The sequence below is a fragment of the Eschscholzia californica genome, unplaced genomic scaffold (assembly GCF_041429995.1).
Source record: "Eschscholzia californica isolate CP2 unplaced genomic scaffold, dmEscCali1.0.p SCAF_4, whole genome shotgun sequence".
Taxonomy (NCBI): Eukaryota; Viridiplantae; Streptophyta; class Magnoliopsida; order Ranunculales; family Papaveraceae; genus Eschscholzia; species Eschscholzia californica.
Window position 1 is genome coordinate 12,173,035 of NW_028238461.1, and position 25,589 is coordinate 12,198,623.

Here is a 25,589-nt window from a genome sequence, read left to right on the forward strand (position 1 = left end):
CGTCGCAATAGACATAACCATGCTCTGAGTTAGTTCAATCACTCCAATGTGATGACTAGTAGAGGTAGTGAGGTTTTTGTAGCTCTGGGAGCTTTAAAGTAGGCTTGAGATAACACATGAAAATACAAAGCCAAGGCAACAAATAGTTGCTAAGAATATAGTTCATTAAGACACTTGAATTGGATAAAAGTTATTAAGACAAACAAATTACAAATTCCATCTAAACCATAACAAGGGCGCCTCTATAGGCGCCTCCCCGAATTGCTATAGGGGCCTCTCATAGCTGTTTGACCAGCAGTCAACACCCGACACCTATAGGCGCCCCCCATTCGGGCAGACCAGTCCGAGGCCCACAACTTTGTCTCGGACTGGCCCAGTCCGAAACAAATCGGAGTGGAGAGTCTGACAACCGTCAACTTCCAAAAACTTGTTTCTAATATCAAAAAGCATTTTGATTCATCACTTTTTTTTACTCTTTCAAAATCAATCAAAATCAAAATCCACATTTTTTTTTACTCTTTCAAATATAGAGATTTGGTTATTTCTTATTGTTGGTTTGATCTTTTTTTATAGATTAATGGATCTTTTTTTGCTTAATTTTTGTTTTAAATCTTCACATTTTTTAAATTGGACAACATATCTAGAGTTTTTTTCACCAAATAGAGAGAGAAAGAAGCCAAAGGACATAGAAAATGGATAAACAATTTGCAGGGTACTTATCCAATTTCTTAGTGTTGGTTAATCTTTTGTGTTTAATCTTTTGTGTTAAATCTGATTGTTGGTTAATCTTCTTCCTCTCTCTATCTTTTGTGTTTAATCTTATTGTTGGTTAATCAGGGTACTTATCCATTTCCTCAACAAAAATGCGAAGATTTAAGTAGAGATAGAAAGAAGCCAAAGGAGATAGAAAATGGATTATCGTTTTGTGTTAAATCTTTTTGAAGATGAATGAGTTTTAGTTGGTTGATTTTCAGATTTGGGATTAATTTTCAGATTGAAAGTAGAGAGAGATGAAGAGAAAAACGAAGAAGAGGAAGAGAAGAGGGAGGTGCTCGGGAGGCCCCTATAGTCGGTTAGGGAGGCACCTACAAAGGGGAGGCCCCTACAGTAGTTTTGGAGGCGCCTATAGACGCACCCCCATAACAATATAGTTGATTAACAAATTTAGAATCTAAATTATTGTCTAACAACAAAGTAGAAAAAAGGAAACATAAGATACTTGAATACAAACTAAAACCCTGCCGAACCGAAAACACAAAAAAAACCCAAAAAGAACTCCCAAGTAAAACTACTTGGGTTCAATCATGGGAACGAACGCATAAGCCGATACAAATGCCTTCATGTTTCCATTGGAATCAAAACACGTGGGCAACACGGACCATGTATGGTTATTCGGCTCGTACATAACTACCCGTATAGCAGAAGCAGAGGAAAGGCATATCATAATGTTGTCTCCGTGACCAGCACAATTAATATCAAATTCTGGGATACCTGAAAAGTTAGAAATAGACGATGGCATTGTCGCCAGAAATTTCCAACGTGCTGCTTCTTCTGTTGGATCTAACACGAATATTTTCACAGAAACAATGGCTGGGAAAGGAAATTTGTGACCCAGAACGACAAGGAAAAGTCGACCTCCAAATTCGACTAAGTCAAATTCAAACTCATTCAAATGTGGTAAAAGAGTTGGATAGGAAACTGCAGTACGTTTGTTAGAGTTGTACCCTATTAGTACTCCACTACAACCTATCATCACATACAGCATTGTGTCCCCATTACTTCCAATTGTTGTCACTCCTGCTATCTCTTTCTTTGATACCCATTCGTCATCATCCCCAGATTCATCATCGCTGTCAAATCCATTAATGTTGTTAGGGTTGTTCTCTGCCTCACCGTTTTCGTCACCACTACCCCCAAGGTTGTCTTCATTGTCATTAGGGTTAATGTTGTCCTCCTCATCACTCCCAGAGTTGTCATTGAAGTCGTTATCGACTTCGTTATTGATATCACCGACTCCTAAGATGGCCATGTTGTTAATGATATTACCTTGTGGCAGATTGATTGTTGTTGTAGTCCAAGCATTATCATCTGATAAGAAAGCAACAATCTGAAGAATACTTTCGGACCTAAGACCAACCACGAAAACAGTGAAAGTCCAAGAACCTGTTTTTGAACTCATGAAAACTCTATCACCATCATTTCTATTCTCCACCTTGGGTAAAACCCTAGTTAAACCAGTCAAGGGATTGCAAACCATGAATGGGCAACCATCAAGTCTAGTTTTACAACATATTAGACTACCAGAAGATGCCACTGGTTTTTCATCATAGCTATTCACATTAATAGTCTGGAGGGGAATCTTACGCCAATCCGAAATGTCCATATCATATACTACATCAGTCGCATAATAAAAATCCATCATGAGGAACCATGGACGACGATTAATTTCATTGTTTTTTGCTGAGAAGGTGGGAGAACGTATCATTGATTCCCATCTCTTCGATACAAATTGACAACGAAAAGTATCAGCTATAGGAAGTAGGGTAAATATTTTCTCCCACAGTTCATTAAAAACGTTTCCCTCGTGAGTTTTTTCTTCTTCCTCAGTTGATAAGTTTTCATTCTCAGTACCCTTCTCTATGTTGGTGTAGTCTTTTACGGCATCCATTGTTTAACTGCTGAAAATGAAACAAATCGATTAATTGTCACATCAATTAAGAAAGACCGTGGACAAACAGATAGATCTTTGTTTTTTGTCCTTGCCTTATTGTCTTAGAAGATATTTTTTTTTCCTTTTTTTTCAATTTGAATAGAAACGGATTGAATACAAGATCAATCCAAATCAGCCAATCGGACAAGACAAATATCACAAGTCTGACAAAATAAACAATAGGAAAATAATACTCGAGTCAACTTGGACCTAGGGTTAGATTTTCCGAAATTGACATAGAGGATGATGTGACATCTTCCTGATTAAATAGTACTTTCATCAAAAGTTTTTTGTAAATCTCATTGATTCAAAATTAAAAATAAAAGTTGAGACACCAATACATCTAAAAGACCTCTTATTGAAACTTAAGTGATTGTAACACTCTCCTATATAAGACGGCTCTTGACATTTCATTTGCTTGGGGCACAAGAGACGAATAAACATGTCTCATAATTTTCTTTTTTTTTGATGAAAAATGCCTCATAAAAATAAATAATGTATTTTGATTAAGGCTAAAGATTTAAGAAAATAAATAGTTTTTAGACAAAAATGCGGAGCAGAAATGTCAATTTAAGGGAATTAACTGATTAAAAGAACACGCAGTATGTAAATAAATACGCTAATCTGAAATTAATAGAAGTGATTTCCACTAATACCTTTTTGTGATTGCCACGAATTTGTCTATCTATAACCTTTTAGTACTTTTAAGTACGGATTACGCGAGTTATCACTGCAAAATAGAATGACACCGTGCAATTTATTTCACATTAGGATCACATATATGAGTAATTGATAGAGAAAAATGGAGGCAATAATCAATTGAAGAAGTACCAACTCGATGAAGCTTCTCTTGCGCTAAAGCTCACAAGAATGAGGAAACTTTTTTTGTTGTTGTTGTTGAAAGCTCACAAGAATGCCCACTTAAATAGAAAATTTTTGTGTAAGGCATTTACATCAAATTATCTGGATCACTACAGACTTACTCAAAAATGGAATACAATCAAAGAGATTTGGGTGAATCCAATTTGATAATAATTAGGTTTGGTGAGATTTTATTTTGGGTAAATTATGTTTATGTCCCTGATTTGTGACCAACTGGGCTGTTTTTACTCCAATTTTGCATGGCCTTTCTTTTGGCCCCAAATTGTGTTTGGACTTCAATTTCGGCTCTCAATTGTGTTTGGACTCGCACTTAGCCCCCTAAAATTATATCAATTTCCAATTTAACCTTTAGGTTGTTGTGATTTTGTTTCTTTTATTTCTTTTCAACATTCTTTCTCTCTTTTATTTCATTCACTCTTTCGCTTAATCTCTTGCCTCCACCTCATATCTCATTCAGCTCATCTTTCCTCGTCTATTTGAACAGTCGACGCCATAGAGTCATCATATTTTAGAGAGAGATTGGAGTGGTGATGGTGGGAGTTGAGAGAGAAAAGGGAGAGGGCAAAATGGAAGAGATAAACAGAAAAAAATCGTCAGCAGAGGGTTGCTAGCTAACGACTCTATGTCACTAAAATGTTCAAATGAAGGAGGAGAGCAAAGGAGATGCGAGAGGAAGAATTTTCAAAAGAAACAAAATAAATTAATTAAATAGAAGTAAACGAAGGAAAAAAAAACTAGAAAATGTCACATAAATTTGGGCCCAAATGGAAGTCCAAACAAAATTAAGAGCCAAAACAAAAACTCAACATAATTGGGAGCCAAATTAGAAATAATATTTTACTAAACTAATATTTTAGATTTATAATTAATATTTTAGGAACAATCTTAAACTAATTGTTAATAGATACATTTTGTACATATAACAAAAGTTTACAGATCTTATCCTCATTAATTATTCAAAAGAGGAAATCAACCAATTAATTAGCTAAAATATTGCCTCAATTAAAATGGAGAATATAAGTAAATTATTAAGCCATGGAATGTTGCAGGATTTCTAAGTAAGATTCGGACTAAAAGTGAGATTTGATAGAAATCAAGATTCTTCGATCTATTTGGCTATCAAGAATTTTAGGACTCTTAAATCTTAAAGATTCCTAAGTCCAAAATTTGTATTGGACCAAAATCTCACCCTACCCTTAAGATTTGTTGGGGTTTTGAATTAATAAACTCAAATATCAACCTTAAAATCAACAAAGAAATATTCCCTTATAACATATTTTTCTACAAAATTATTGTTTTAAAAAATATAACGTTTTTATTTTGAAAAAACTGTTTTTTTTCGAAAATCATTTTTCCAGGAAAACTGATTTTCAAAATCCGTTTTTTTTAGACTGTTGTTTCTAAAAAATCGTTTGTTATTTCTGAAACGGTTCTTTCTCAAACCCGATTTTTTCGACAACCGTTTTTCCCTGAAAATCACTTTTTCCCCAAATAAATTTTTTTCGAAAACGCTTTTTTTCCCGAAAACCAATTTTCGACCCAAAATGTTTTCGAGAAAAAAAATCGTATTTTCGAGAAAAATAACAGTTTTGGAGAAATCGATTTTCGAGAAAAATGGTTTTGGGAAAAAAAACTTTCGGGCAATAACGTTTTCCAGAAAAAAAAAACAATTTTCGGAGAAAACAGTTTTGTAGAAACAAATTTCGAGAATAGATTTCTTCAATTTTTTTAAAGACACGTTAAAAAAATAAATAATAATAAATCATAGGATTCTTGTTTTTATTTTTGAAAATTGACTACGATCAACGATAGTCATTACATTTGGCATTGATACATCAAAGATGTGATAAGCTCGCTCATTCAAACTCTTACAAGACCGGCCTATAGCCCAACTAAATTATGGCCTAAAGCCCAACTACATTATTTATACCTTAATAATCACAATTCAAATAACCAAAAATTTCACCTTCTCTGGGATTCGAACCTGGGACCTCCAGGACTTTCTGGAGTTTATGTCAACACCTTTGAACCACTTGGGCTAGCAACTGTTGACCATAGAATTCTTATTAGTTACCAAACAAACCAAAAAAAAATTACTTGAACTCATGAATCCGTAGAATCATGAATCCGAAGAACTCATGAATCCGAAGGACTCATGAATCCACGGATTCATGTGATTCCGTCATCCAAACACACCATAAGTTCAAAACAAAACTAAAAATGTAGATCAAGTCTAATTTATCATCTCTAGACCTCATTTTTTTGTTCTGCATTCTGCCTCTCATAACCTGCTAGAAACAAAGAAACTCGTCGAATTCCACTTTTGTTCTAAACTGAAATAGGTCGACCCAAACCATTTAATCTTTCATATTCATTCCCTCCTTGTTTTTCGATTTTACAGCAACTCGTTTTCTCGTATCTTCTCTAAAGCTTGTTTTGAAGCTTAACAAGAAACTGCTTCTTTGTGTTTTAGTTTTCATGGTGTTATCATTGTGTTTAAATTTATTTGCATAATTTTTTTCATGCTGATTTTTGTCGTCATGGCGTTCTTTTCAAAAGTTTCAAAATCATAAACTCTAAAATAGATTCTCCTTTTGCCTTCAGCCTTTTGTCTGTTTCATACAAATAGTTCTTCCATAAAAGCAAAAAAAGTGCAAGTTATACTCTTATATCTCGATTTTTCTTTCATAAATCATGTTTTTCAGCATAGTTCGATTTTAGACCACCACACTGCATCGTGAATGAATAATTTTTAGTTTTACCTTTGGTAGTTTACACACAAATACATCGTTTTTAGTTCGACGCAAACATAAACTTACTTGTCCGACACCCATTAGTGCAGTGGTTTGACATTGACTCCAAAAACTCGAAAGTCACAGCTTCGATCCTCATCGGATCCGGAGGTGGAAATCTATGATTTATAGAAACTGTGTTATAAAATAAGGGCTTGCGGGATAGTTTGTATTGTCTTTAGGGTGTATGAGTAGCTGCTTTTATGATAGTTATGAGCATATTCCAATCTTATAAATCCTATTTTTTCTAAGGGAGATGCTAGAGAGCCCAAATTATTTGGGCATTTTAATGCCCAGCTGATGTGGAATCACTAAAAGACAAGGTTTTTTCAAAGTTTGACTACGGTGGGGACCGCTTTTATTTCTAAATGAGGAAATATGTCACCCTCTAAGTACCAATTTCTAAGTCACTCTATCATTTCCCTTTTTCTAAATAAAAAAATAAAATAAAAAACATAAACTTCCTTGCTCAGTGCAGTTTTGTTTTGTTTTACTAACTTAAGCACATATAATAGTTTGGTCTCACAACATACAAAACAAACTCAACTAATCTCGAGGCAAAATAGAACATGCATGTTATAGGAATGCTTAATTTCATATTTTACCTGTAGTTTTGGAGTTACTACTGGAATTCACAAATTATTCCCACTGCAAATAATAATGCATATATATTACTGTATCACATCCTCTTCATATTTGAAAAAATGAAAGATGTGAATAATGGTAAGGAAAAAGTACAAATGATAGACGCAGATTTACGTTGGGTTTTGAAGACTCATAATGGTGTTGTTCCTTGGCGAATCAAGAGCTTGTTGGGGGATATTACGGCTCTTATGTTGGGTTTAAAGAGTGCAGTTGTAACTACACTTATAGGAAGATTAATCATGCTGCTGATTATCTCTCCAAGATGAGGACTACGGGTACAGTGCTCCTTGATGTTTTGCACTTGCCTTCAGAGTTGCTAATCATTCTGAAGGAGGATCGTGAAGGGGTGATTAGATTACGAAGACATTGGCCTAAGGATACTTGATTTCTTTGTAATTTTGTTCTATTGTTTGTGGGATTGTTGCTCCTTTTGGTTGCAGATTGGAACTGTTCTTGGTTTTGTTTAGGGGGGAGGGGCCTTAAATCCCGCTTACCATTGCAAAAAAAAAAAGTAGACGCAAATTTAGAAAGAGAAATATCATGTGTCCAGGGATGTTTGGCAAATGTAAAGAGTAAAATACATATCATTTTGATTTCTCCCCAAGGCAAATTGGAAAGTGCATAAGGATTAATGGTGTTTTTTTTTTTTTGTTGAAATATGGATTAATGGTGTTGGTCTACTTACAGGTTTGTCAAATACAAAGGGATAAGGAATAACATATTGCTTTTGTCACAAAGTAAATTTTTTTTTTCTTTTTTGTTGAACATCACAAAGTAAATTTTAAAATACATAAAGAGAAATGTAAAGGGTGAAGATATTTCCTTCCCCCACAGCAAAATTAAAATGCATGAGCCAAAATGTACTTTATGGTGTGTTTGGTTGCCAGATTCCTAAGTAGGATTCATATTAAAAGTGAGATTTGGTAGTAATCACGAATCTTTAGTTTGTTTGGCTACCAAGAATCCTAAGACTCTTGAATCCTAAAGATTCCTAATTCCAAAATTTGTATTGGACCAAAATCTCACCTGCACCTTAGGATTTGCTAGGATTTTAGATTAATAAACTTAAATTTCAAACTTAAAATCAACAAAAATGATCTCCGTCTACAAAATAATTATTTTTAAAAGTATTTTTTTTTTCAAAAATCATTTTTTTTCAAATATCATTTTTTTCCCGAAAATCATTTTTTTCTTCAAACCTGATTTTTCTCAAAAATCCGATTTTTTCGACAGCCATTTTTTCTAAAGAAGTGTTTAAAAAATACTCAATTAATAATAAATCATAGGATTCTTATGAGTTGTCAAACAAACCAAAAAATATTACTTGGATTCATGAATCCATGGAATCATGAATCCCAAGGACTCATGAATCCACGGATTCATGATTCCGTCATCCAAACACACCATTAATTTATTTGTTTTTTCTACTGGACAAATTGAAAAATGCATAAGAAAAAAAATTGTTCGTCTAATAATATGTTTCTCCAGTGCAAAGAGTAAAATGCATAACATGTTTATTTTAGTAGGGTTATTTCTCAAATGGCCCCCAACTTTGTGACCAGCTTCTTGCATCTGGTCCCCTACTTTAGCAATAATTCTCGTATGACCCCCTTTTTCCGTTATCTTTAACATTCCGTTACTCTCTCTCTCTCTTCCATCTCATTTTCTCTCTCTACCACATCATTTTAGTAAGCCACATCATCATCTTCACCGGCAGGGTCGCCAGTCGGCCAAATTTCTGGCCAGCGACCTTCAAATTTTTTTCTCTCTCTCTCAAATTTTTTTTTTATTTAAATTCTCTTTCTCTCTCTCTCAAAAAAATTTTATTTAAATCCCTTCGCCGGAGTTTAGAGAGAGAGAGGAGACGATTTAAAAAAAAATTAGAAAGAGAGAGATAACAAAAAAATTTTAGGTCGCCGGTCGACGACCCTGCCGGTGAAGATGATGATGTGGCAGAGAGAGAAAATGAGATGGAAGAGAGAGAGAGTAACAAAATGTTAAGATAACGGAAAAAGAGGGTCATACGGAAATTATTGCTAAAGTAGGGGGCCAGACAGGAAGCTGGTCACAAAATTAGGGGCCATTTAGGAAATCCTACTAGGTAAACTGAAAGATACATTAGCCAGAAAGTAATTTGTTAATATTTTGGTAAATGAAAATGGTAAAAGTCTAAACATCTAACTTTTCCACAAGTTAAATTAGATATCACATAACTTAAAATATTATTTGTTGGTTATTGTGTTTGTCAATGCAATGTATAAAATATGAATACATTATTTTTTTACAAGATTAATCAGGAAATACACAAACAAAAATGTTGTGTGTCTGTCACTGTTTTGTCAAATGCAGAGAGTACAATGCAAAATATATTTCTTTTTCCACAATGCAAATTTGAGAGGTCGATGTTTTTGGTAAACAAGAAAAATTTTGAAGGCACAAAATTTCATAGGATGGGAAAATTAAAATTTCTTCCAGAAACATTTTTCTTCTCATGTCTCCGCCAAGGAGACGTCGGTTTGCGACCTCTCTTTATTGGGTTATAGTGTCACCTAGTGTTACTAATTAACGGAATCTCAGACATTAGTTCCGCCCTAATGTCTAACACTAGTATTGCCCAGGATCTCATGCTTAAGCTAATAATTATAACTAAGTTAACTAGTTTGATGATTACCTTAATCGCTGGTTTTCCCTTGAACCTTTCCAATCGAATGCGAAGCCCAAGAGCTTCAATTGTTGCTCCTCTACTCAAGACACCTGAATGATCAACTTGATCTCCCACCTTATTGCTAGTTAAAACACCAATGGTGGTTTGGTTAGAAGAACACTTCTTCTTTAAGACTAAATAGATAGTTGGGAATAATCTCTCTTTCTTTCTCTACTTGATGTTGTAGAGAAGAAAGCTCCTTGAGAATTCTTCCACACCTTATTCAAGTCCCTAAGAGACATTATATAGAATCCTAATCCCTTTTGAATAAGATTAAGGAAATAGTCGAAAACAGAAAGTAGTTTCTATTTTCTATTCCGTTGCTCTTGGTCGGCCATATCAAGCCCATCTTGGGCAGATCTGGCCGGCCCCTATAGGTAGGTCGGCCAAGCGCCGACCCCCATGATGGCCCTAAAACCTCTTTTAAGCCTCGACCCCAATTCCCCTCTTTTAGGCATTTTGCACTATCTTTGCCTAAACTTCTTTTAGACCTATGGGACATATTTATGGGACTCTCCCATGTTTATACGTCTCATCCCACTATTCATATCATCCGATCAAATAGACATTCTTTTGTGCAACCCGATGTAGGATCCGGTCGAAGTTAGCCGCGAATTACTTAGTAATTCGACGATCGTAGTTGGTTTCTAGCTAAACACTACGATCCCTAAATCGTCTGGACTTGATGATCTTCTTCATCAATTGTCATATCCGATAAATTGCTCGCATTGCATCTTTGGTCGAAGGACATCTCCTTCATTCTCATTCTCATCTCTTGCTTTCTCTCTCTCTCTCTCGCTCTCTCCCCCTTCTCCCCTTTTTCTCGCCCTCTCTCTCTCGAATCTCTCTATTTGATCTTACTCGCGCTTTCATATCTCTCATTGTCTCCCTCTTGAATCTTTCTCTCCCTCTCGACTGAAATTCTAAGGTTCCATTCGAGATACAGCAAGAGAGAAATAAAGAGATTAACCCGAGAGAGAAATCGAACAGAGATAGATTAGATATAAAGGAAAAAATGATGGTTCTTCTGGTGAAAGGTGGTGGCAAGAGTTGGCGGTGGATGGAGGAAGAAAGAACTGGAAAAAAATATTAAGTGTAGGTTGTGTTTGGAGGAAACAAATGATTGCAAAGTTTTTTTTATTTCCACCGAAAACTTTGTGATTCTGAGAAAGGAAAATTTTCCTTTAAAACTCAAAAGCTATATCACACTAATTTTCTTCAAAGTGCGGTTTTGAATATATAATAACGGAAATCAACCATTGAAGTTAAGATTATTCATGGTAAAGTTAGGGATCTTGATCGAAAAGTAATTATATCAGATGTCATAACGAATGGATTTTTTTCAAAATGCGACTTGAATATATACACAATGGATATTGGACTTAAAGCTGAAATTCCTCATGGTAACGTTATCGATCTATACCGAAAAGTGATTTTACCTAAACGGTTTTAAATTTATTATAATTTCGAGATCGATAAAATTGTTTTCGAAATTAATAGGCTAGCACATGAATTTTCAATTTTGAATGTCTATACAATGGATTTCAGTCTTAAGACTTAAACATTTTTTGGGAAAACTATATTAGACTTCTGCATTTCGATTTTGTAAATTGTAAATCGTTTCATGAGAATTATCTGAAAATTGTTTTTAATTTGCTTGCTATTTAACTTTGTAAATTTAATTAAGTGTTATACATGTGAGTAAACATGAAGATGTGGTTTTTCTTATTTACAAATGCATTGAATATATCGATACGATGTCATAAACACGAATGCATGAATCACGATAACGATCGAATTACTAGTAACCTAAAACCCGACGAAATTAAATGGTCTGAAGCCGACTAACTAAATAGTCTAAACACATTTTGTCAATGAATGTCCCTCAAAATCTCTATATCCACTTTCCCTATAATATTTGGGTAAAAAAATAGAGCACGCGCGCGTCATATTTTGTTTACAGATATAGACGTCTATGGTTAAGAATCAAACTTTCGATATTTTTCCTCCGTTTTTTGTTTCTCTGTTATTATCAAATTATCTCACTTAAACGAGTGGAGCTCAATTGGATTCCTTCTATTTTTCCACTCAAATTCCAACTCTCAATCTGAACAAAAATTAGGGTTAACAATGAATGTTCAAGCATCAATTTACAGTATTGGCATCCCAACTACCTTCAATGCTCCACAGAAACGAATCACCCATGTAATCCGAGCAAAAGGTAAAACAATCTAGGGTTCTTTAGATCTGTATCTGTTTGATTTATTTCCAATTTTGACACTAACCCTAATTTCTGAACCATTCATTTATTTGAGTTTGAGCTTTTATGGGTAGTTTTGATTCATAAAAATTTAGTTTGAGGTAGTTAAAATTTGATATTAGTAGAATGTTTATCAAGTATCTTCAGTTCAGTGAAGAATTTGCCCTAACCCTCTAATTTGTATAAGAGTAGAAACATATGTTGGGGAAGTACCAATTTGTATTAGAACAGCTCACTGGAACCTCAAAACATAAACTTTTGATGTAATTGTAACAAAATTTTCCAATTTCGTAGTTATGGTAAAGAAATTTGCAGTAGTTGGGGATATAGTAGCTATCCCGAGCTTTCTTTGAATCAGTAGATTGTGAGGAAGATTGAAGAACATTGGATTTACAGAAAATCCAACTTCATTTCGAAAGAGAAATTATGTTGATCAAAGGCCTTCCAAGTTCCAAAGGTTGAAATGGGAAGGCAATGCAGATCGTAGAATATTGGGGTAGATAAACACTATGGTGAATTCTGGAGTAGGGGAGTTTAAGAATTCAAGTGTTCTCATATTAGGGACCTCTCTTAGCAAGATTTGTGAAAGTTCATTTTTCTTTTCCCAGGCGATTAATGACTCCTTCGTTCTCTTTGGTCCTTTAACTTGTAAGTGTTGATTGGAGCACAATCGATCTGGTCTGAAGGAATTTCTGATTTTGTCTACTATAATACGAGATTCCGAGATATACTATTCTTTTGATAACAAAGTTTCTTTAGTCTGTGAAGCCCATTTCATTAGGGTGGTAACATGTGTTGTTGTCCACAATGTTGAGCGAGGTTCGATCCTTGAAAATGAGGTTCTTGGTCCTCTTTGAGAATCATGCTGACCTTTAACGAAAAACGAAGTTAATTTTTCAACTCTTTCTTGTCAGAGATAAAAGAGAAAAATGACCTATTGGCTGCTCATTCTGTAGTTCTTTCTATAAAGTTGTTTGTCACATTTGTTCTATGAACATGATTACTCAAATATATTATTTTTGGTCTTTTTCAGTGGAACCTTCAGAGAAATCTGTAGAAATAATGAGGAAGTTCTCTGAGCAGTATGCTCGTCGCTCAGGAACATATTTCTGCGTTGATAAGGGAGTCACCTCCGTCGTCATCAAGGTAGAATTAGTTGTGCATTCAAATAATTTTGGTAATAGTCTTTACGTGAATCGGTTACCTTGTTTCTTGGTTCGCTTTGACTTTGATATTCCACCATCTAATGTACGCTTTTACCAGATTTGTAAATCTTTAACTTTCCTCTATTAGTTCCTCTTTCTCTAATTCTGCAAATTTTAATCGATATTACTAACTTGTCGAACTACTGTGAGATTGGCAAGGATCATATGTTGACATTGTTACACTGTGCCATCATGCTCATATACATTATTGCAACATATTTGGGATTCCCAACTAAAACAGTGGTATCCCAAACCTGAGCATCAGTCGAAACAATAACAAGATACTTTCAGTGGAGTATCTCTAACAATCCTTAAAGAAATATAAGCCATGTTTCTTACAATGCCGAGAACTTTTGGGCTCAGAAAATTATGAAGGCTAAGGTTCAAGAGTGACCCATCAGGTGATGCCACATTCCTATTTATTGGACTTCCCTGGAACATGAGACAGGATTCCTAAACAGACGGATCTCGTGATTTTTTCTGTTTTCCTTACCAGTCTTCCCTTTTCGTGCTACTTAAGATCATCAAAAGAAAATTTTATCACCGTAATGAAGCTAAATGCAATGTCATATATCCTATAGTGGAATCCTTAAGTTTGATTATTCTTAAACTTCTCGATGTAGTTGTAGTTGTTTATTCTTATACATTAAGATCTGGAAACCGACTAATGAAATGAAGACCACTATACATCTCACCTAGCATTTCATTACCATTATGCATAGAACAGTAAAAAAGGTTACCTTTGTTTTCTTCTGCTTGATTTGAGTTTTCTTTCCTAGAGACCTATGCAGGTTACATTAACACTGTAGATTTTAGGTTTTTTGTGTTTCACATCAAACCGAAGCATGGGAGTACCGAGTTGGTTAAGCGGAGAGCTTCTCAAGAAAAATATTTAGAAACTAGTAAACTACCATTTACAGTTGAATATACAATATGGAGCTCATTTCACCAAAAACAGACATAAATCACTCTTAGCTCCCACTTGATGATATGAAAATGCATTAGATAATTTTCATTCTTGAGCGCTATAGTTTATATTAATGTTTTGATTGGATATGGATTTAGAAAAATTTGATAGCCAACACCTTCTGGATTTCGACAGAATCTTCCCTGTTATCATTGAGTATGTAATCAGGATAGTTTATATACGAGCAATTCACTCTGCAATTCTAACAGGGATTAGCAGATCATAAAGATTCACTGGGAGCTCCACTTTGCCCTTGCAGGTATATCTATTTTCTCAAAACCTTAGTTCGTTTGTTATGAAATAAAGAAATTATGCCCGTTTATTTTAAAGCCTTGTTGTAGTGTTTATATTATAACTGCAATTTCCTGCACCCTTTATTCCAGACATTACGATGACAAAGCTGCCGAGGCAGGGCAGGGATTTTGGAACTGTCCATGTGTCCCCATGAGAGAAAGGTAGACATTCGGGTTGCTTAATTTGGCTCCTCCCCAAATCAGAAGAATAAACATATTCTGAATTTTATCCTCCTTTTTAGTGAAAAATGTAGTTTGGGATGTGAGTATAGACTTTTCCTTTTAGTTTATAACTACAACTTCAAAACCCTTGGGCAAATTCCAGCTTGTTGTATACTATCAACTCTGTGGTAATTACTGACTAGCTAGCTTGATATTTTAATGAAACTTAGTTCACCCGTTTTTCGTTGAGTAAGCTTTCGTGCAATGTGGGTGTCTAAACTCTTAAATGGCTAGTATACTGAAATTCTCTTTCTCGACGTTGATGTCCATGTAAAAGGAGACCTTTTTGCTTATCGTTTAATTAATTAATCTTTTCAAGAAAATGTAAAATAAAATGATTTAATCCTTTATTGCTTGCTATAAGTAGTCATGGTTTAATCCAACCTTCTCTTAACAGGAAGGAATGTCACTGCATGCTTTTTCTCACTCCCGATAATGATTTTGCCGGTCAAGATCAGGTAATATCCTTAATCATAAAAGGTCTTGTATTATCCTAATTCTGACAAATCAATGTTCCAACATGTTATTTTGTTTTCTCAAATGGTGGTAGTGCCTTCCAAAATTTGAACATTTCCCTCACCGTCGATCTAGTTAGCAAGTTAAATACATATGGTGTAATCACATGACCAAGAGTGGGTCAGCCCGAGTTCTGATCCACGTAAAATCGTGCATATTTAGCATCATTGCCCTTGAGATTATGCACAAGGAATATGTGAAAATATAAACCAGTAAAGTGCAAGCCACTCAGCACTCGTGTCTGTGAAGATGAGGACTACCCGCACCTGGATAAAGAACCCTATGAAGCTTTACTGTTCGCTTGGATTGGCTTTGGGCCCTCGCTCAGCAGCTTAGGTGGAGGGTGACTAAGAAACCGCTCGGAAGAGCTAGAATTTGAACCTTGTACGAACTTGGACCGAATTAAATTTACGTTCTATGGTAGTATCTTTTTCATACACTAGATATATCAAGTAAGGTTTTTATATATCACTATACGCATTTCATCACTACAATTCACATAAGCTATTGAAGACACTGAATTGAGGTTAACCTGTTCCAAATCAAAGGTAGTAACAAAAATTTCAGAGCACAAGAAAGTTTTGTTCTTACTAGTTGCAATACCTTCACTGCAAATTGGGTTATGATGCTTACGATAATCGTTTCTCTATTACTGCAGCAAATCACCTTGGAGGAAATCAGAGAATCAACGTCAAATATGTAACTCTAGTGTGGCTAGATTTATTTCGTTGAACAAATCTTACTTGTAAGCATGTTAATATCCTAGTCATTCGAACGTATATTTTTGTTGGTTCCTGCAATTTCTGTTGTATTATCTCTTTCACCGGGCGGTCGGTTGTTATGTGACTAATTCAGATAGCTTGCAAATAAAAGTTAAATATGATGGGCTCTCTCTTTTATTAATAGTAGTGGTGAATAGGTGAAGAACAGATTGAAGATTACAGACTTGGTTTTTTCAAATTTTACCATTTTAAGTTTAATAAGCTTCTAGCTTGTCCCATCAACAACCCTTAACATTGCTTGCTGCCAGAGCAATAAGATCAAATATTGTTTTGTGGTGCTTAACTTTTGGATAATGAGATAGTAAAAGAGAAAGTTCAACAAAAAAAAAAAAAAAAAAAAAAAAGATAGTAAAAGATAATGATAAAAAATATAAAAACAAAAAGTTTAGCTAAAGGTTGCTTTTCATTTTTTGAGTGGGAAAGGAAAATTGCAAGTATAGGTGGTCCATAAAACTGAAAAGTAAACCCCATTCTAAACCAATCATGGAGTAGTAGATAGAAGATTGAGTGAAAAAAGACAACTTAGGAACTAAGTAAAGATGCCTCATGGTCATTCATGTTCAAGTGATTGTTTCCTCTTTGTTGAAAAATGTTCAAGTGATTGTTGTTGTCAAAGATATGTTTTTGTGGGTCTTCACCATGACATATCATTATCATCAATCTAATTAGACAAGTCTAACTAGATCTAGGATTTCTTTCATGGGCGGATGATAAACAAAAATAACTCATTATTCTAGGCATAATAATAAATAAAATATTTTGTTTAAGTTGCATTTCTCGTCTGAAAAGAGTTACTCCAGCATTTAGGAGAACAATACATTATATAGCTTGAAGAAAGAATTCTGAAAATTGCCCGTTCTTATAAGAAAAAAATGATGACGTCTGAAAGTGATATCCCGAGATCTTCCTCGTGATCAATTTTTTTTAATCTCAATTATGAATGTTCTCGTTGGCCTGGTTGAACTCAAGAGGAAGAAGAGCCTGCAAAAAAGAGTAAAGAAACTCAGACACACATGTCACTAAGGTATATTTGCAGTTTAAGGACATAATACGAGTGAAAGTGAAGAATATGACCTTCGATTGCTTTGTATGGCGGACCTACGCTTATATAGGTTTGGAGAGTTGTGGCGATGCACAGTTGAGATGATGTTCTGGTAAAGCACTAGTTTTGGTTATGACTATGATTGTATTGTCGTCTGTAGATTAATATAGGGTTAATTCCGTTTTGGCCCCCGATTTGTGACCAACTGGCCGTTTTGGCCCCCATAAGTGTCCGGCAGTTCGTTTTGGCCCCAAAAAATTCCTAAATGGCCCCAAATTTTTTCAACCTCCCAATTTTACCCCTATGGCATTTCTGTAATTATCTTTTTTTTCTTTTTCTTTGTCCACCTCATCTAACAATCACCACATCACCTGTCCACCTCACCCTTCTTCTCCGGCGAAAGGTTGCCGGCCGGAATAAAAAATTCCGGCCGGCCACCTTTACCCAAAAAAAAAAAAAAAAAATTTTTTTTTCTTCATCTTCTTCATTTCTCTCTCTTCTTCATCTCCTTCTTTCTCTCTCTTCTTCTTCTCCTTCTTTCTCTCTCTTCTTCTTCTTTCTCTCTTCTTCCTCTTTCTCTCTAACCCCTCTCTCTTCTCTCTCTATAACTCCGGCGAAGGGGCGGAGCCCCTTCGCCGGAGAACCAGACCTTGAAGGTCTGGTTGTAGAAACCAGACCTTCAAGGTCTGGTTGTAGAACCAGACCGAGTCTGGTTCTACAACCAGTCCCGGTCTGGTTGGAAACCAGATCGGGATCTGGTTTCTAAAACCAGATCCCGATCTGGTTTCCAACCAGACCGGGACTGGTTGTAGAACCAGACTCGGTCTGGTTCTACAACCAGACCTTGAAGGTCTGGTTTCTACAACCAGACCTTCAAGGTCTGGTTCTCCGGCAAAGGGGCTCCGCCCCTTCGCCGGAGTTATAGAGAGAGAAGAGAGAGGGGTTAGAGAGAAAGAGGAAGAAGAGAGAAAGAAGAAGAAGAGAGAAAGAAGAAGAAGAGAGAAAGAAGAAGAAGAGAGAGAAAGAAGGAGATGAAGAAGAGAGAGAAATGAAGAAGATGAAGAAAAAAATTTTTTTTTTTTTTTTTTTTTTTTGGGTAAAGGTGGCCGGCCGGAATTTTTTATTCCGGCCGGCAACCTTTCGCCGGAGAAGAAGGGTGAGGTGGACAGGTGATGTGGTGATTGTTAGATGAGGTGGACAAAGAAAAAGAAAAAAAAGATAATTACAGAAATGCCATGGGGGTAAAATTGGGAGGTTGAAAAAATTTGGGGCCATTTAGGAATTTTTTGGGGCCAAAACGAACTGCCGGACACTTATGGGGGCCAAAACGGCCAGTTGGTCACAAATCGGGGGCCAAAACGGAATTAACCCATTAATATATGTTCAGTGTCTATCTTCTGACACTGACAGATCTTCTAACACATAACGGCTTGTGTCTGAAAAGTGGATCTTCGACTCTATATGGTCTTATGTGTTATTGATGTTCTCTTCATGCAAATCTGAGATCGGGGGATCGAGTTTTCTCTACTTTAGGTCTCTGACTGGAGCAAAGCTTAGGTTACGGAGTTGACTCAGATACACTTTTTTTCTTGCATCGAGGTCGAGTAGGACTCAAGGTGCCGAGCTAACCTCTGCAAGCCTCCCTCAATTGTTCAGTGACCAAAGCAGAACTCTTGCCAGATTTGGTTCGGATTCACCTCTTCGCTTGTCTCCGATTCAGTGTGTGATTCAAGTGTTTGGGACACTTGTACTGACGTTCCGTGTCAAGGCTCGAGTGGGAGAGTTCCGTCGGATCCACCTACTTACGAAGGTATGCTAACGTACCATCCCAGTCAATGTGTTGACTTCTTGACTTAGGTCAAAGCTAATCAACATTTGGATATGCAAAACCTAACAAATTTTGAATAGGAACAAAAAAAAAAATCGTCTCACTCAAATTAAGGTAAAACCTAATTCATTTAATAAACAAATCCCATAATATATGACAAATCAGTTCCCGCGACTGACAGTTGGCTAGTTCGGTCAGACCCAACGAATAAAAGTAACAGATTCTCAAACCTATCTATCCTTCCTTTTTCTTCTCAATCTGGATTTCTGGAAGATTGTAACAGACCTAGAGAGAGAAACTAAAAGACTAGGTCTTCTTCTCCCAGCCATTAGGTAAACCTAAAGAACAATCTCCTCTCTTACTCTGTTTTCGTACATGATCAATTAGAGAGAGAGAGAGATTCAGTGTTGGTGATGGTAGAGAGAGAAAGAAAGGGTTGAAGAGAAATATGGGTAGTAGGAAAAACAGATGGAAAATCTTTCTTCGCCGATCTTCATTAAAATCAGAAACTAAACAACCACCAAAAGAATTCATTTGTCCAATTTATGGGTCTTTAATGGCGGATCCAGTTATTGTTTCTTCTGGTCAAACTTTCGAAAGGAATTGTGTTATTATCTGTCAAAATCTAGGTTTTCAACCTATCATTTCAGATGGCTCAACACCAGATTTTTCAACTGTTATACCAAATTTCGCCATTAAATCAACTATTCATAACTGGTGTGATAATCATGGGATCGAAAAACCTAAACCCATTGATTATTTCGTTGCTGAGAAGTTTCTCCGTTCATTAATGGCGTCCCAAGAAGAAAAAAACCCTAAAAAAGTTGAAGAATCGGTGACGACTCAGTCAAATCAACGACCGAGTCAGCCGAGTCATTGTTATACGAGTTCCGAAGAATCGGTAATAACAACGATTTCAACTACACTTTTACCAGTATCAACTCAACCAGCTCGTTCTTCTTCTTCTTGTTCTTCGTCATCAGAAATCGAAACCCTAAACCCTAATTTATCTGAAGATGAAATAGATGAAATTGTGATTAAACTAAGAAGCTCTCAAGTAATTGATCAAGAAGAAGCTGTAATCTCACTACGAAGAATCACAAAAACTAGGGTTTCGATTAGGGTTTCAATTTGTTCATCTCGATTACTCTCAGCCCTTCGTCCGCTTTTGATTTCCCGGTACAATTTAGTTCAAATAAACGCGGTAGCAGCGTTGGTGAATCTCTCGCTAGAGAAGATCAACAAGGTGAAGATCGTACGGTCAGGATTTATTCCTTTATTAATTGAAGTTTTAAAGGGAGGATACCCTGAGTCGCAGGAGCACGCAACTAGTGCACTATTCAGTTTAGCCCTAGATGATGAAAATAAAACGGCAATCGGTGTTTTAGGTGGGTTGACTCCACTTCTTCATATGCTCCGATCCGGAAGTGAACGAACTCGGAACGATTCATTACTCGCCTTATATCATCTTTCACTTGTTCAAAGTAACCGATTCAAAATGGTGAAACTCGGAGCGATTCCAATGTTATTAACAATGGCGAAATCAAGGGATTTGGGGAGTAAAGCTTTACTAATTCTGTGTAATTTAGCTTCTTGTAGTGAGGGTCGTGGAGCGATTCTTGATTCAAATGGAGTTGAGTGTTTTGTGAGGATGTTGAGAGAGAAAGAGATGGAATCGGAGTTGACTCGGGATCATTGTGTAACGATTTTGTATGCACTGAGTTATGGGAGTTTGAGGTTTAAAGGGTTGGCAAAGGAGGCAGGTGCAGTTGAGGTGTTGAGAGAAATTGTAGAGAGAGAAAGTGGGAAGAGGAGAGAGAAAGCTAAGATTATATTGGAGATGATAAGAGGAAGAAGAAGAAATGATAGAGGAGAAGTGGAGATAGATTGGGAGAGCATGTTGGACTAAATTGTGATGTTTTTATATCTTTAGGTATGTGTTTCTTAGTCTTTTGGTAGAAATTGACTTGAGTTAGATTTTACGACGTTCATTTTTGTTCAATTTGTGATATTCTTTAGTTAGAGAATGACGGATAGGAATTAATTACTAATTTATATCAATCAAACGAGTCAGATTCAAACAATTAAACGAAATTATTATCCTTCGAATTATATTCTGAAGGAGAAAGTACAATGAAGATCAGATTATATAATTAAAAAAAAAAAAAATTATGAGATAATTAAAATAGAAGCTCTATTTGTAAATCTTTTTCTTCGTGAAATTACTTATAGATACACAAAAATTACATTTTTGGTACCACCATACTCGTAAGAATGAAAAAAGAAATGAAAGAGGTAGAAATTTGAGCTAATCCGATTTTAATCTGACATAAACACTAAGGATTTTTAGTTGTCTTCAAATAATTATAACTTTTTTTTTGTTGAAGAAAATAATTATATCTTGGGAAGTTAAGTTTGCATACCATTTATATCCAACAACAAAAAAGAAAGTTTGCATACCATTTTCTAATATGACCTATATGAAATTCTTATGGTGCCTTTGGTGGGTTGGGTTATTAACAAGTCAATGGTGCCCATAGCTTGGTTCTTGTAAAGAATATTTTTTAGGCACCACCTATTGGGGTCCATGTTAAAGTCCCTTATTCTTTGGAGTCTCCAGCTACTGCAACCTCTATCTCACCCCACCTATTTTTTTTTTTTTTTGGAAGTCGACTATGATCTACGTATGTCGTTACATTTGGCACTTGATACATCATAGATGTGATAAGCTCGATAACTGCCAACTCAAACACTAACAGAACCGGGCCTATAGCCCAACAAGACGTGGCCTAAAGCCCACCTATTTTTGTGCAAGTTGATATTCCATCAAGAAAATTGACAACTATCAGAAGTCTAAATAGGAATCAATTGTCTGATTTCGTATAAGTCTGGAAGATTTTGACATGTAGACTCTTGGAGCATTGCTCTTCCGTCATTGAATGACAAACAAAAAGAAAAACACAATCCATGAGCAGAATCTTAACTGACAACATATAGAACCCTTTGAGCTCCATGGAAGGCAAGACTAGAAGATCGTTCAAATACTCGCCCTCTACAGTAGACCTGAAAATGAACAAGATGAAGCTTTTTTTTTTAATTGTTCGGCATGCCTCGAACCTTGATTTGTAAGGAGGAAGAATAAATCTCTTACCACTCCAACCAAGGGTTATTGGCGACAAAATGAAGTTAGAGAAGTTGAGAAAGCAATACTCAATACATCAACTAGAAAAGAATAACTATTCAAAAGACACTCGAACTATGAACAAATTCTTCTACAGTTTTAGCTACCAAGTAGAAACATTTTGAATTAGACAACCAAAGAGCTCGACCAACTTTCGGGACATTTGACCCGTAAAGTAAATTAGAAATTAAAATAAACTTTGGATAAGGCAAAGTTTGAGAATAGTCCCACATGGGAGAATGAGTAACTAGCAACCAAGAATATAAAGTATAGGTCCTCTCCACTCATTGCCAATTGGTTTTGAGTTAGATAGCCACAAACTTAACAAAAGTTGTTCGTTCATGTTCACCTAAAATCCAAAAAATGTTTTCCTTATCACACCTATACCCATGAATCACATTTCTATTAACACAAACAAAATGTAGGTCAAATCTTAACTCAACCCGAAGGACAAAGACAAGAAACAAACAATACCAGCCTTTAACTATTCTAAACTTCAAAGGGAGATTTTAAAAGGCCTCCCCGTTTTTGTTAAAAGGCCTCCCCATAGTTTCGTTGACTTGGTAAAACACGTTTGACTTGGCTTGGTTAAAGGGCCCCCTCTTTGAATGGGTGAAAAAAACCCCCTTTAAGGGTGTATTTCACCCACATCATTTGACCACGCCACATCATCACCTTCTCCGGCAAGGTCGCCGGCCGGCCAAATTTCCGGCCGGCGACCTTCAAACCAAAATTTTTTTTTTTTTTTTCTTTCTCTCTCTCTCTCTCTCTAAGAACTCCGGCGAAGGGTTCCTTCGCCGGAGTTCTTAGAGAGAGAGAGAGGAGAGAAAGAAAAAAAAAAAAAAAAAAAAAATTTGAAGGTTTGGCCGGCCGGCGACCCTGCCGGAGAAGATGATGATGTGGCGTGGTCCACATCACCGGTCTTGGGTTAAGTTTGACCTAACGGCGTTAACTTTGCCGTTAGGTCAAATATTGATGAAGGAGGTGCTCTTTTGTAGAGGGGGCCCTATAACCAAATGGGTTATAATGAGAGGCGCTTTTAGCGGGGAGGCCTTTTAACAAAAACGGGGGGGCCTTTTAAAATTTCCCAACTTCAAATTACTATTTTTTTTTGAAACCATTGAAACCCTTTTCATTCATAAGTGAATAAATCACTGATTTACATGGCAAATTGTAATTCCTCTCTGTTCAGCGACATGAGAGTTACATAAGTAAATTCTAAGAACTTCGAATGTAAAGTACCTCATGAGGTGAGAGAACTTGGACTAGACTCTGACGAAAAAGATAGAAAAAGATGAAAGGATCCTAAAGATCACGAATAAAAGGACCCTAAAGGTCAACAAAATATTAAATAATACAAAATAAGAAAATACTAATTTAAATCCCCGTCGCTTTCACCGGAAAACCGCTATTTTCGCCGGAAACCGTCGCCTGAAAACCGCTGTCATCATCGGAAAACCGTTACCACCATAGAAAAAACCGCCGTCATCATCGGAAGACATAATTAACTCAGCAAGTCTCAACGAGTCAATCCCTTCTTCTTTGTTACTGATGAAAGCGATTCCTTGTTCTTTCAACCCAGATCTGGAGGAGTTAGGGTGGCACTAGGAGAAGGGACTTTGACCGAGGCTTGTTTGCAAAGATTGGTACCAACAGAGACAGCACAATGTTTAGGAAGTTCAAGGGCTCGGGTAACATTAATACCCATAGATGATAATAAATTTGGATAGGTGTAAAGTTTGCATAAACATGGAAGTTGTTTTTCTACTGTTTCTCTAAGCGGTTTACAACATGACTGGTGGTTTAGTTGAGTTCAAAAAAGTTGCACAAGGTATCAAACCAGAAGTACAATCTCCTTGTGCTCGTGTTTTTTCCACCATAGAAATACCCAATACCACCGTCATCATCATCATCAAAACACTAATCCTTGAAAAACCCATGTTTCTATTCTCTCTCTAGAACTGATTTCTCTCTTTCTCTCTCTAGAACTGATTTCTCCAAAGACTAAGATTTTATGGTATGAAACTTTTCAAGAAAAGAAATACAGTTATTCTTTTTAGACGCCTATAAGCGCCCGAAAATTTTGTCACATGTCCACTCTCTCTATTAGGGCTAATCGGGCTGGGCCTGTTCTGGGTTGGGTTTGAACAAGCTGGACTCAGGTCGGTACGATTGTTGTCTGATTACTCTTTTGAAGGCTACGGATTGCTCAGTTCTGGGCTCACATGAAGTGTGAAGAAAAAGACGACGCTATAGCAAAATAACTATTTAAGTCTCTTTCTCATTTAAATTTTGTTTCCTACCAAATAACTAGTCTTTTAGTAACAACACTAGTTTAATTGAGTCGATGTTGAAATAGTATTTGTTTGCTATTTAAATAACAATTTGTTTTATATCGCAAAATTTTAATTAGCTAAACATTTGATTAAACAAAAAGAAAATCAATATTGACATCATAAAATAAAATGCATACTTAAGCATTTTCCAATTTAAAGACCACATCATAGTTAAAGTCAAAGGCCTAAATCTCGTGTTTTCGTATTTACTGGTTATTTCAAAAATAGTTCTTTAAAACCCTAACTTTCTCCTTAAAGTGGTGAACATTATTCAACTCATAACCACCTTAGCCCACCAAAATCTATTTTGAGATCTCTCATCTATTACTTTCATTTATATATATTGTTTTCAAGATTGCCCAAGAAACTTGTTAAGTGTGTTTTGTGTTCAAATGGTGCATAAAAATTTAAGACGAAGGTATCAGTTTTTCACCATCAACATGATACTTTAAAAGACAGTTTTATAGACTAAACAAAGTTGATAGAGGTTTCGATCGTTTTTTTTTGTCTGAATCTGATTCATCGTAGATACTCCCTTCTGCTTTGGGTCTTCGAATAGACAAAATAACCCTTAAGATCACCTGAAATTTGGCAAAAATATTCTGAGTAAGATGTTTTAGAATGCAATTGACGAATAGGGAATTGAAGAAAAAATAAAGAACTACTCAGGTGTCGAATTAGACCCAAGTCAAATTTCAAAATTCAGATGAAGAAAAGAACACCTGATGAAATTTAAAAAATAATACCAAAATGATTAAAGACAAACAAAGAAGATCTTGTAATGAACAACCCTATCCTTAATCAGATTACCTTTGTTCAGCACTAATTAGAAAATAAACTAATGGGGGTTCTAATCTAATTATCTCTTCAAGTCAACTATTTGGCCTTATAAAGTCAATGTTGTCATTCTTAGGTATTTGGTTGGTTTCTTTTTTTGTAGTGTCTAAATTGGAAAAACACAAAAAGGAGGAAAAGATTAGAGTTCAGGTTTATGATTAACCCAATTTTAGGGTCCTGTTTTGATTCTCCACCATCTAATAGAAATGCTTAAAAGATTAAATCAATTGACTAACCGACCCACTTGCACACCTTAAATAACCTAATTCTTACATGTGCTACTTTCAATTTCGCATACAACTCTCTTAACATGAGTAAGCTGCATGCAGGTTGCATCCTAGGAGACCCGCCTACAACCGTCTAATCTAACAGGGTTGTATGTACAGA

The 25,589-nt window shown here is 35.8% G+C and overlaps 3 protein-coding genes across 3 annotated transcripts; 2 read left to right on the top strand and 1 right to left on the bottom strand.

Moving 5' to 3' along the window:
• Window positions 1-1,288: 1,288 nt before the first annotated feature.
• Window positions 1,289-2,668, bottom strand: LOC147542763 (F-box only protein 13-like). Its single transcript, XM_086635337.1, has one exon. It carries the CDS (start codon window positions 2,666-2,668, stop codon window positions 1,289-1,291), a length of 1,380 nt encoding a protein of 459 aa, XP_086491463.1.
• Window positions 2,669-11,596: 8,928 nt separating this feature from the next.
• On the top strand, window positions 11,597-16,076 carry LOC147542764 (ferredoxin thioredoxin reductase catalytic beta chain family protein). Its single transcript, XM_086673011.1, has 6 exons — window positions 11,597-11,954; window positions 13,027-13,139; window positions 14,375-14,424; window positions 14,549-14,620; window positions 15,078-15,138; window positions 15,855-16,076. The coding sequence occupies exons 1-6, from the start codon at window positions 11,864-11,866 to the stop codon at window positions 15,897-15,899; spliced, it is 432 nt and encodes a 143-aa protein (XP_086529137.1). The 5' UTR covers window positions 11,597-11,863; the 3' UTR covers window positions 15,900-16,076.
• A 2,961-nt stretch (window positions 16,077-19,037) lies between these two features.
• On the top strand, window positions 19,038-20,850 carry LOC147542765 (U-box domain-containing protein 40-like). Its single transcript, XM_086673006.1, has one exon. The coding sequence runs from the start codon at window positions 19,297-19,299 to the stop codon at window positions 20,755-20,757; it is 1,461 nt and encodes a 486-aa protein (XP_086529132.1). The 5' UTR covers window positions 19,038-19,296; the 3' UTR covers window positions 20,758-20,850.
• The last annotated feature ends 4,739 nt before the right edge of the window (window positions 20,851-25,589 follow it).

What these genes read in the sequence shown, in the direction of transcription:
- LOC147542763 (XM_086635337.1), bottom strand. Translation starts at nt 2,668, where the DNA reads ATGGATGCCGTAAAAGACTACACCAACATAGAGAAGGGTACTGAGAAT.
- LOC147542765 (XM_086673006.1), top strand. Translation starts at nt 19,297, where the DNA reads ATGGGTAGTAGGAAAAACAGATGGAAAATCTTTCTTCGCCGATCTTCA.
- LOC147542764 (XM_086673011.1), top strand. Translation starts at nt 11,864, where the DNA reads ATGAATGTTCAAGCATCAATTTACAGTATTGGCATCCCAACTACCTTC. An exon ending in CCATGTAATCCGAGCAAAAG is followed by an intron (nt 11,955 to 13,026) that starts GTAAAACAATCT and finishes GGTCTTTTTCAG; the next exon opens with TGGAACCTTCAGAGAAATCT. An exon ending in GCTCCACTTTGCCCTTGCAG is followed by an intron (nt 14,425 to 14,548) that starts GTATATCTATTT and finishes CCTTTATTCCAG; the next exon opens with ACATTACGATGACAAAGCTG.